Source organism: Macrobrachium nipponense, chromosome 15 (genome assembly GCF_015104395.2).
Source record: "Macrobrachium nipponense isolate FS-2020 chromosome 15, ASM1510439v2, whole genome shotgun sequence".
Lineage (NCBI taxonomy): Eukaryota > Metazoa > Arthropoda > Malacostraca > Decapoda > Palaemonidae > Macrobrachium > Macrobrachium nipponense.
The window spans coordinates 67,184,606-67,197,752 of record NC_087208.1 but is presented as its reverse complement, the minus strand read 5'-3'; the positions used below and the strand labels follow the sequence as shown (position 1 = coordinate 67,197,752).

Below are 13,147 nucleotides of genomic sequence, written 5' to 3'. Positions count from 1 at the left end.
TTTCAGAGTGAGCGCAGGAGCGGAAAAAATATTTTTTTCAAAAAATCACAGCGCGCTTAGTTTTCAAGATTAAGAGTTCATTTTTGGCTCCTTTTTTTGTAATCGGCTGAAGTTTAGTATGCAACCATCAGAAATGACAAAAATTATCATTATCATATATAAATAATGCGATATATGATAGCGCAAAAACGAAATTTCATATATAATTGTATTCAAATCGCGCTGTGCGCAAAACGGTTAAAGGTAACAAGTTACTTTTTTTTCGTTGTAATGTACACTAAATTGCTATCATTTTGGTATATAACACATTGTAAAACGATAAAAGCAACACAGAAAATATTATCACAAAATAATGCATGAATTCGTAACGCGCGGACGTAAACAATATTTTTTTTTTGAAAAAATTCACCATAAATCTAAATAATTGTCCTAGAGACTTCCAATTCTTTCAAAATGAAGAAAAAATGATTGAATATTACAATACTGTAAGAGTATTAGCTTACAATTGCAGTTTTTGACCATATCTGACGAGTTAAAGTTGACCGAATGTCGAATTTTTTTATATATTTTTGATATGCAATTATTTCGGAAATAAGAAAAGCTACAACCTTCAAATATTTTTTGTTTTATTATTCTACATGAAATTGCGGCACATTTTCATATATAAAACTCTATGAAATGCCTAATATGAAACGGAGCAAATATTCCGAGAATGGTACGTACGCCATTTCGGAGATTTGTGGCGGAGAATCCGCGCGTGGAGGGAAGGAAAGATTTTTTTTAAATTCACCATAAATCTAAATATTTTGCTAGAGACTTCGAATTTATTTCAAGATGAAGATAAATGACTGAATATTACTAGACTGTAAGAGTTTTAGCTTACAATTGCGTTTTTCGACCATTTCAGTAGAGTCAAAGTTGACCGAACGTGGTTTTTTTTTCTATTTATCGTGATTTATATGCAAATATTTCAAAAATGAGAAAAGCTACAACCTTCAATTATTTTTTGTTGTATTCTACATGAAATTGCGCACATTTTCATATATAAAACTTTATGTAACGGCTAATTTAAAATGGTGCAAACATTACCACAATCGCACGTATGAATTTTTCGGAAGAGTTACCGCGCGGACGCAAAGAAAATGTTATTTTTTTCATAAATTCACCATAAATCGAAATATTGTGCTAGAGACTTCCAATTTGTTACAAAAGGAAGGTAAATGCTTGAATATTACTAGATTATAAGCGTTTTAGCTTACAATTGCGTTTTTCGACCATTTCGGTAGAGTCAAAGTTGACCAAAGGTTGAAATTTTGGCAATTATCGTTATTTATATGAAAATATTTCAAAATTGATAAAAGCTACAACCATGGGTTGTTTTTAGTTGTATTGTGCATGAAATTGCGCACATTTCCATATATAAAACTTTATATAACGGCTAATTTTAAAATGGTGCAAACATTACCACAATCGCATGTATGATTTTTTTGGAAGAGTTACTGCGCGGACGTAAGGAAAAAGTTTTTTCATAAATTCACCATAAATCAGAATATTGTGCTAGAGACTTCCAATTAGTTGCAAAATTAAGGTAAATGATTGAATATTACTAAAATATAAGAGTTTTAGCTTACAATTGCGTTTTTCAACCATTTCGGTAGAGTCAAAAGTTGACCGAAGGTTGAAATTTTGGCAATTATCGTTATTTATATGAAAATATCTCAAAACTGATAAAAGCTACAATCATGAGTATTTTATTGTTGTATTTTACATAAAAATGCGCACATTTTCATATATAATACTTCATGTAACGGCTAATTTACAATGGTACAAAAATTATGTCAAAGTGACGAAATAATTTCCGAGATGTGTCACAGATACTTTTTAGTGCGATAAGAAAGAAATTCGCGCTTGCGTGCCTGCGTAACGATTGTAAAACAAAACAACACCTTGATCCGTGAAACTCCAGCATCCCCCAAGCGCGTGATTCAAAAGTTTTAGGCTGGTAGGCCTAAAAGTATTTTTCCGCGAATTTTTAAAAAAACTTTTGTATGTCGACGTAAAATACGTCCAGTCGGCACCCGAGTGACAAAAAATGTCGACGTAAAATACGTCCAGTCGGCGTCTAAGGGCTAGTAGGCAGGGTAGGAGCATCAGGTCTCCCTCGGGCTCCCTCTTTGGTCCTCTTGAGAGGTTTCGCGACGAGGACTGGGACATGTCGGAGGATGGTATCAGCTCTCCTGTCAGGTGCTCGCTCAGCCCCCCCCAGATGACGGTCATGGTGGCGGCAGACATTTAGCCTACAGTACAAGTTTGTAACCCTCCTCGGGAAAACGTTTTCTCCAGATGGTAATGTTTTCCTCTGAGCGGCCATCACCGCACGGTGGCTGCCTGTACTCGCTTCTCCGACTGCTAGCACCGTTGGGAAGGCAAGCGAGTATCCAGTCTTCCTCCCCCATTCCCCCTCGCCCTATGGCTGCGAAGGGAAGGGGAGGGATCCTGCAGAGCGTTCTCCGTAGGATTCCATGTCGGGGACTGCGTTCCTGGGGGGACCTTCGGGTCCTACCGGACGCAATTCCCCGTCGTTGAGGAAGGATCTTGCCCTATCCTCGATTTCTACGGGAATCGGGAGGACCACCACCCGATGATCATCTGACGAATTCAGTGGGGGTTTCGCCGAGTGCTTAGAATTCTTCGGAGTTTCTAGCACTCTCCGAGTGTTCTGGTCTTCTACGATCTGCAAACACTTGGGCGAAACCACGGTCCAGAGTGGGCGAGACGAGAATCCCAGATAATTGTTACTACGATAATCAGGAATCTTGCCGAAGGCTCGAATTCCTGGAATTTCTAGCCTTTGAGAGAAGCACTGCTGCTGAAGGAAGAATATCTTGGGAGGGGCTCAGCCTGGGTGGACCCCAGGATAGAGGGGAACGGGTGTGAACATCCAGTTCGGCTCGAACTATCGTCTCTGGTATCCTGTTATCACCATAGAAGTCTTCCTTCGGGAAAACTTCTCCTTCCTCTCTTCATTAGAGAATGAAGGGTGTCGGCTTCCAGTCCTTATTCTTGTTCCTCGAATGGAAGAGAATTTAGGATGGAGGTCTATGTACAGGAACCTACAAATATACTACGTATATTGCCCTCGCGACATGCTTCTGTTATCAGTTGAATTGTCCGAGGTGTAGGCACATACTGTAGTTAACTCTACGGGTTGTGACCGAGATGAATAGTATCTTCTTAATTGAACTGCAACTCGGGACTGCCCTGCAAAACCTCCCAGGAGTTACTGGCTTCGATTTTGAGATACTTATGGTATTGTTACAACAACAACACCTCAGCGTTTGCATTCCCCGAATCCGTTTCGATTAAATGCAAATGCTCAAGCGTATTTTTTTGCACTCGATGGTTCTAGCCGAACGCATTCCATCTTGGAATGGATTACCTGGCAACTCAGGATGACGAGCGAGCGAGAGCTAGCGGTGTATGGGCTGCCTGCCGCAGCCCAGTACCAGCTGGCTCTCTGAAATAGCACGGTCGGAGTATGTCTCTCTCCTCTGCAATGATTGACTACCAAACCGAATCTCTGCCCGGCAATCACAGACTTAGGTCTCTGGTTGGCTGAAATTCTCGCATACATGAATGACCATCTCTACTGTATCGCCTTGGACATTACAAGAATTTTCAGACAGAGATATCTCAATAGATTCGCTATCATCTTTCTGTTTACCGCACAGTAACAGAAGTCTGTAGCCTAGTCTCCCGCTGCATCGCACTGCCGCTGCGATAATGCGGAATGATTTCTTCAGACATCTGAGTTTGTCTTCTAAATATATCTCGTTTTTGTAGGTGTGCAATTGTTCATTGTTCACCCCGAATTGTAGATGTATAACGGAAGACATCGCCTGTTCCCCGCCCTGCCAACTCTACTTCCAAGTATATAGATGTCCTCCCTGGATAAAGCTGGGAAGAAGATGATGATTCTGCCCATGAGAAGCGGTTCTTCAGGCAGTACAATCCCTGTGTTTTCATTACTGAAAAGCGCTCTGCTTTCATTGCAACTCCAACTTCTCACCGATCAGCAATGAAGTAGCGGTTTAGCGTTTTCAGCCCTTTGTAAATCACAGGGATTAAGCTGTCTTCGCGGGTTGGTGTCATCGGCGGGACTTTTCTACGTTCAGAATCTTGAGAGTTACTTCTCTCGATTCGGCTGTGAATATGTAAGTCGGCATTCACCTATCACCTTCGTCTTCAACGGCACATAGTGTTGTTTCTCCTTAGTTGAGATTCAACTACTATGAGAACTGTCTTGCCATCAGGACCTCGGTCTCTAGAAGGCAATTGACTTTCGCCTGTTGGGCACATGCCTTGAGAGAATCTCATCTCATGCCTCCAGCATCGGTGGCAACAGATAGACGATTTGTATGGTCTCTCGGCATAACCCTTCAAAAGGCAAGGGTCACGTGACTACGCCTCGGATGCTTGGACAGCTCGCCTCACACAACCGAACGCAGTCAGTTGGCAGCTGTCGAAGCGTCCATGACCGTCACGAGCTACGCTGTGGACTTTGTATCGGTTGTTCCAGATCAGTTATTACTTCGTCCTACTAGCGTGTTCCGGTACCCATAACCATCGACACCCACCATGGAATGTTGGTGTCTTTATCCACTGCGGAGACAAAGAGACTTCGCCGCAGTGGGGTACGAGACCGCGAGACACTTCGCTGCAGTGGGATACGAGACCGCGAGACACTTTGCTGCAGTGGGATAAGAGACCGCAAGACACTTCGCTGCAGACGGATAGACCAGTATGGGTACTGGACATCACTCCGAAGAATATGTCGGACAGGAAGATGGATAGGTCATCGCGACCATATCCTTCTTTCCCTCCGGGACTGCCCACAGGTCCTTGGAACCTCATTTCCCTGGACCAGTGGTGGATGCTTGCAAGATGTGTTGGCTTACCCAGCTCCTTCAAGAGGACAAGTTGCATCTCGTCCATGGTGTGCAGTTGTAGAGGTAAGAAGGATGCGAGAGTGACTGGCTCTCCCCCTTCCACGCCTCGTCTCTCCATTTCTCATCCTTCGGGTTGAGGATAGGACTCGAACTCACACTGGCTGGTTGGACGATTGATGTGGTAAGCCTATACATAAGCATCCTTTTTATGTTTCTTATCAGAATCATAGAAGCAATCCCGCTCCTTCCTCTAGCAAGGGGAGGAAGGAGACTGACAATAATGCAAACCCTTCCCAGAAATGCATTAATGTCTCCGACGCCAATATTCTTCACAGCCCTTTTTCAGATGAGTCACGATCCCTCACTCATTTCGAAAAGGCCCAGAAGTCTGACTCTTGATCACGCAGCTCCTATACTCCGATCAAGTTGTCAGAGGCAGCAGGGCACTCCTCCTCACTCTTACGACCAGGAGGAGTAGCCTAGGTGCGCAGAACTCCAGTCAATTCTAGAGGCTCACTCAGATTCCTCCCACCAATCAGTGAGTCTTCCTATTGTTAAAGGACTGAAAGGTTTGTATTACGTATCGGAATAAATAGCAATCTGTCGAAAATTGTATTTTTCCTAACTATACAAACCTGAGGTCCTTTAACAAATATGCCCACCTCATGCCACCCCTCAATCTGAACCTGGGCCGAAAGGCAAAGTGGAGTGTTTACATCCGGGCAGGCTAGCCTGCCCCACAGTAGTTACTGCCTAACCACCTTGTTCAAGATTCAACGGCCGTAATTCCAGCTATGCCGAAAGTATATTCCTATTGTTAAAGGACCTTAGGTTTGTATAGTTAGGAAAAATACAATTTTCGACAATTGTTATTTTAATTGTAGCCAGGATAAAACTTCCAGTACTGAGTATTATTAAACTTGATGCTAGAAAACAACAGTGTTTGCTGCAGCAGCAGCTTGCCTAGAATTACGAGCAAAAACAGCTAAGTTGGGTAAAGAAGAATGCAAAGGATGTACTAGTATATTTTATGGAACAAGCTTAACCCTTAAACGCCGAAGGGGTATATTAAAAATCGTCTTCCGTGTGCCGAGGTGGTCTCGGAGTGAGCGCGGAAGCGGAAAAAATATTTTTTTCAAAAAATCACAGCGCGCTTAGTTTTCAAAATTAAGAGTTTATTTTTCGTTCCTTTTTTTGTCATTGCCTGAAGTTTAGTATACAACCATCAGAAATGACAAAAATTATCATTATCATATATAAATAATGCGATATATGATAGCGCGAAAACAAAATTTCATATATAATTGTATTCAAATCGCGCTATGCGGAAAACGGTTAAAGGTAACGAGTTAATTTTTTGTTGTTGTAATGTACACTAAATTGCGATCCTTTTGGTATATAACACATTGTAAAACGATAAAAGCAACACAGAGAAAATATTATCACAAAATAGTGCATGAATTTGTAACGCACGGACGTAAACAAATAATTTTTTCAAAAATTCACCATAAATCTAAATATTGTCCTAGAGACTTCCAATTTCTTTCAAAATGAAGACAAATGATAGAATATTACTATACTGTAAGAGTATTAGCTTACAATTGCAGTTTTTGACCATATCTGACGAGTTAAAGTTGACCGAATGTCAAATTTTTTTATATATTTTCTTTATATGCAATTATTTAGGAAATTAGAAAAGCTACAACCTTCAAATATTTTTCGTTTTATTCTACATAAAATTGTGCACATTTTCATATATAAAACTCTATGAAATGCCTAATATGAAATGGAGCAAATATTCCGAGAATGGGACGTATGCATTTCGGAGATTTGTGGCGGAGAATCCGCGCGCGGAGGGGAGGATAGTTTTTTTTTTTAATTCATCATAAATCTAAATATTGTGCTAGAGACTTCGAATTTGTTTCAAGATGAAGATAAATGACTGAATATTACTAGACTGTAAAAGTTTTAGCTTACAATTTGCGTTTTTCGACCATTTCGGTAGAGTCAACGTTGACCCGAACGTGGTTTTTTTTCTATTTTATCGTGATTTATATGCAAATATTTCAAAATGAGAAAAGCTACAACCTTCAATTATTGTTGTATTCTACATGAAATTATGCACATTTTCATATATAAAACTTTATGTAACGGCTAATTTAAAATGGTGCATACATTACCACAATCGCACGTATGATTTTTTCAGAAGAGTTACAGCGCTGACGTAAAGAAAATTTTATTTTTTTTCATAAATTCACCATAAATCAAAATATTGTGCTAGAGACTTCCAATTTGTTGCAAAATGAAGGTAAATGATTAAATATTACTAGAATATAAGCGTTTTAAGCTTACAATTGGCGTTTTTTTCGACCATTTCGGTAGAGTCAAAGTTGACCAAAGGTTGAAAATTTGTCACATCAATTTTTCTATGAAAATATTTCAAAATTGATAAAAGCTACAACCATGGGTTGTTTTTAGTTGTATTGTGCATAAAATTGCGCACATTTCCATATATAAAACTTTATGTAACGGCTAATTTTAAAATGGTGCAAACATTACCACAATCGCATGTATGATTTTTTTCGGAAGAGTTATCGTGCAGACGTTAGGAAAATGTTTTTTCATAAATTCACCATAAATCGAAATATTGTGCTAGAGACTTCCAATTAGTTGCAAAATGAAGGTAAATGATTGAATATTACTTGATATAAGAGTTTTAGCTTACAATTGCGTTTTTCGACCATTTCGGTAGAGTCAAGGTTGACCGAGGTTGAAATTTTGGCACTTATCGTTATTTATATGAAAATATCTCAAAACTGATAAAAGCTACAATCATGAGTATTTTTTGTTGTATTCTACATAAAAATGCACACATTTTCATATATAATACTCCATGTAATGGCTAATTTAAAATGGTACAAAAATTATGTCAAAGTGACGAAATAATTTCCGAGATGTGTCACAGATACTTTTTAGTGCAGCAAGTAAGAAATTCGCGCTTGCGCGCCTTCGTAAACGATTGTAAACAAAACAAACACCTTATCCGTGAACTCCCAGCATCCCCAAGGCACGTGATCAAGAGTTTCAGGCTGGTAGGCCTAAAAGTATTTTTCCACTAATTTTTTAAAAAACTTTTGTATGTCGACGTAAAATACTTCCAGTCGGCACCCGAGAGACAAAAAATGTCGACGTAAAATACATCCAGTCGGCGTTTAAGGGATAATGAACTCACTTTATATTTATGCCAGAAGTCAACAATAAGAGTTGGCAAAATAAACTTGACTGATGACATAACTCAGTCTTTCAAAGTCCTGTACTTAGATAGATGACAGCCTTGCATGTATTCATAGAAGTGTTCACCTTGGTTTCAGCTTGAAGCCATTTGCACTGGAAATGCTTTTGGTGCTATCTCAAAGACTGGTTGATTCTGGCATCCTCAGACTGAGTAGCTCCTTTGGGATAAACTCTTGTCAATTTACCATGACTGGGAGAACTCTGTAAACTAGGAAAAATCATAACTTCAGTGCAGAGTATTTGAGCAAGCTGATTAGTTTGTTAGCAGCAAGCCTATCTTGTAGACTCTTGAGCCATTGAGCCCATGGTGGTCAGACCATTGTTCTTAACAGTACAAGAGCCACCGGCTCACTTTGGCAGATCATCCTTGGTTACATGTCCTGTGAAGCTCATGTGTATTGGAGTCTTCATTGACACTTGCTATATTGGTTTCACTGACTCATGCTATATTGGTGCCTGAAGCAGCACTTTTCCCATTGCAAATCCTGTAACACGGCCTGTCTCACAGCCAGAAAATGTGGGAAATTAATTATCTGATGAACAGATAACAGGAACTTTTAGACATGTCAAAAGAGGGTTGGGATGCCTGTTAGGACTTATTTACTTCAGGTGTGTGGTCTACATATCGATGTCTCAGAGATGTAGGCAGTGTTGTTGGCTCTGCAAGTGTTAAAAGATCACATAATGGGGGCCAGGTTTTAGAGATGGAGTGATCCCTACGTCTTCATGTATTGTGAGGGCTTTTTGGGTTTTGGGGATGCATGTAATAGACCTTCTTACCACATGACCTGACAGGTTACTCTGCTCCCAGCCTAAGACCCCTGGGCTACAGTGGAGAATACTTTTTAATAGCCTTGTTGTAATCTGTGATCTATACTCTCCCTGTCCTCTCTGATCCATTTATTAATCAGCAGAATGTTCACCACGCCAGGACTCAGTATGACCTTTGGTTACTTCTTGTCAGTCACATGCAAATTGGTATCCATAAACTTTGGTTCTACATATTAAGGCACTAATCAAGATTCATCATTGGCTCATTCTTTACCAGTCATTATTTGCAGTGTTCCACCTGCCAGTGGAGTCTCTTTCTCTTCATGGTTGGAGATTATCCATTTGTTGTGTGAGAAAGAGGTTTTCTCAGTTCTGAACCTGAGATGTCAAGTATATTCAGATCTGAAGATATTGGGGAAGTGAGCAGTCTCTGTTCTGAGCCATTTTTCATTGGATTGCAGACTTACTAGTCTAAACTACCAATAAACTCCTCAGTCTCTGATCTGAAAGGCTATTGCACTTCCCTAAACCAGATGCTCTGATGGAAGGGCACAGACCTCTCATCATATATGGAACCCCCATATGCTCATGAGGAGCTTTTTAACTGTCACACCCACTGAAAAGTTGAGAGATATGTGTCTTGTCCTCCTGAGTAACTTGAGCATCCTTTGAAACCCTAAGTGAAATCTAGTTTAGAGACCTCGCCCTTAAGACTTTTCGTGATAGCCTTAGCAAAGACAAAGAGGGAAGAGAAAACTGTTTTCTTGGTAGCCTTAGTATCAGTGAAGAGAATAGATTAGGTACATGATTTCTTTGAATGAAGTTTGACTTTCAGAGGGATGCAGTACACTTGTTCTGTTTTGTTTCTAAGGTCTCCACTTTTGAGAAGTGAAGCTGCCCTCAGCCTCAGTCAGGACATGGACCAGATCAGAGAATGGTGTAGTTGGTGAGGTATGAGATTGAACTCCAGTAAAATGAAAACACTATTGATTGGTAGATCCTGTGCTGATTTCTCACCCCACCCTCCCCTTGAAGTGGATGGAACTTTGCTGAACAAGTGTGAAGCTTTTGACTAATCTATGTGTAACGTTAGACTTACATCTAACTTTTGAGAAACATATAATGAAAGTTTTAAGTAAAAGCTGCACAGAAGTTAGGTATTGTTCATAAGGCCTGATATATTTATAATAGTGTTAAAATCAAGGCAACCTGTTTTAGATCATTTGTACTCCCTGTACTAGAATACCGTTCTCTGGTGTCGATGTCTGCTTCTGCCAGAGATTTTTCTCTTGGATAGAGTGATTCGTTGTTGTAGGTTTCTGTTTCCTAATAGTAGTAGTTATGACTCGGACCATTGACAGGTGGTATCTTGTTTGTCACTTTTTCAAAGGTTGTATTTCAACAGAGATCTTTCACATTCACAATTGATCCCGGATCCAATTATCTGGCGAGATCAATCAGATTCACTAAACAGCATCACCAGTATGCAGTAGGTGTGCCTTCCTGTTGAACTTCTCAGTTCAGAGGTCCTTTATTCCTCACACCATTAGACTCTGGAACGGCCTACCAGAGGAAGTCGTGCAATTGGAACTTCAGATGTTCAAGCAAAGGTGCAATACATTACTACCCTAATACTATTCTCCTTTTTGCCTTTTAATACATTTTTATCATTTGTTAATTTATTAATTTTTTTCTTTTGTAATTGGTAGGGTCTCTTCTTTCTGTATTTCCCTTTACCTCATTTTACTTCTTCCTAATGAACACCATTTTCTTTGGAAGCTTGAATTTCAAGTCAGTGGCCCTTATGGGGCTTGTTCCATATAAATAGGTTTTGTCTTCAGAATTAAAATAATGATAATTGTAGGTAAAAAATCAGAACTTACTAGTCCCAGTTCCATGTTTGAGAGTTTCAGTATCCCATCCTTCTTGACTTTTAAGGCAACAACTGAGAAAAGATGCCTTTATGCCAGGTGTACGCTTCGTAGTATTACCTGAACAGGACTCAACTTCTTTCGCTTTGTTACCACCTGATGGCACAAATTTTTAAGAACTGCTTAGGGTACTTACCAGCAACTCTGCTCCATATTGTCTGGGTTATTACATCAATCCTCATTTTCAGGAAGAAAATTTTTATGCAACTGGTACTGACCACCTTATTTTACTTGAGGCATATTGCCCACAAGTTTTTGGACACTTCTCTAAACCTGTGTTGGCTCCTCGGTATATACTGTGTAGGTACTCTTGTTTCATTTTACAACAAAGGCATCTTGCTTAAAGTGTAGTGGTAGGCACATCAGCATAGGGGATGTGTCGGTTTGCTTTTCTCTCTTGCCCTCCTTCCAGACCACAGACAGCCCACATGTGCTGGTGCTGGTTAAATGCAGGTAAAGGACACAATAGAGCTTCCTTCCAATGGTTGTGAGATGTGAATCTTTGCCCGCTGTTTAAGAAGGTTGTTGAGTACTATTAGTCTAGCATTATCATCTTGGGGTATAATTGCAATACTGTTTGATACATAACAATCTGTTCCTTCACACATAAAGACAGGAGAGGCAGGGTTCCCCTAAAATTTCTTAGATTGAAATTCTTACGCATACATGAAACTCGGACATCAGGCTTTTTTTTTTCTTATTAAACATGCCTGGCTATGCTTATGCTCATAACTGAAAAGTGGGGTATTCTGGGTGGAATCCAGAACAACCATCAAAGTATTTGAGACACAATACAACACACCTAAGGAGAGAGTCCTTGTATAAAATAGATAGGTTTGTATTGTTGTCAGAACTGGTAGTCGTTAGGAAAGGAAATTTTGTTTTTCCGGAAAGTAGATTTTGTTTTCATAGACAAAAATCTGAAGTCTTACAATACTTCCAACCTGAAAAACTCAGTGAACTAACCAGGTGGTGGTAAGAAAACTCCCTGTACAGTATGAAAGACATTAGGTATGTATGTATATATAAGAAAAATCAAATTTATGAGAATTTTTAGATCACTTCCTACATGAATGCATATTGATAGCTAACAGGTTAATAGTGTCATGTTATGGTTTTTGTTAATTCACTGTTAATTTTCTCTTTCAGTTATATAAAAACAAAAGCATGCCACGTGGTTTAGTCTTCTTAGCAAATTATAAAAACTTCTTGAATGATGAAAATCCAGAACGAAAAGGATCTCAAAAAGATGTCTCCCATCTGTGTTCTTTGTTCAATCAGATGGGCTACAAGGTACCTGATGTTCATGTGAACCTCTCAAAATATGTAAGTATTCTTCTTTTGTATGCTTCCATAATGTTATTTTAAAAATTTTTTTTTATACAATTCCTTATCTGAAGTTAATTTGTGTTCACAAATTAAAAATGAGTGTCTTATTTCTTTTTTATTGAAAGAGCCCACAGAAGTCATTGACTTGAAATTCAAGCTTCCAAAGCATATTGTGTCCATTTGAAAGAGGAAATACAGGAAGAAGAGATCAGCTATTAGAAAAGGAAAAATAAAGGAACAAATAGATAAATATATCATTGAATACTATATACAGTGAAATATGCTTTAGGGTAATTATTCTTTGCATTTTTGCTTGAACTTTTGAAGCTCCAGTTGCAACATCCTCAGGAAGACTGTTCCACTTTCCAATGGTGTGAGGAATAATGACCTTTGTAGGACTTGTGAAGTACCATATTCATGAATTTTTTTTATTGATAATAGGCCTCTTCTTGGATGGGGAAGCTTCTTTTTTTTCCATCCTCTGTAGAAGACTGGGAATGGTCTCTGTCTCTTTACATGACTGAGATTTTCTAGTCAGAAAAACTTATAGAAGATCCTATATAAGTTTACATTGCTCTTTGCTAATTTCAGGTTGGTTTTCATCCAGACAGAGATCTCTTGATAATACCTACTCTGCTACTTTGTCTCAACTTTGGTTGGATGCTGCTTGCTAATCCTGCTGAGTTGCTGGCAGGCTTTGGTGCTTACTGCTTCCTGGAAAGCATTATCATTCATTCTTGAATGACAATACTGCTTCTTACCAACTTGGATTTCTGATCCTGTTTCAGGGAAGGTTTGTTTGTCATGGGTTTTTCTTAGAAGTTGGTTCATTTTGTGAGCCAGTCTATGTCATACAACCCTTTTAGCCTCTTG

The 13,147-nt window shown here is 39.2% G+C and overlaps 1 protein-coding gene across 7 annotated transcripts in view; it reads left to right on the top strand.

Annotated features, from left to right (window-relative positions):
- Positions 1-13,147, top strand: part of LOC135195033 (uncharacterized) — a 311,947-nt gene that overhangs the window by 158,922 nt on the left and 139,878 nt on the right. For all 7 annotated transcript variants that reach the window (XM_064221352.1, XM_064221349.1, XM_064221348.1 and 4 more), the window contains one exon: positions 12,095-12,271. In XM_064221352.1, the coding sequence (XP_064077422.1) occupies positions 12,095-12,271 (177 nt within the window). The remainder of the gene's footprint in view (positions 1-12,094; positions 12,272-13,147) is intronic.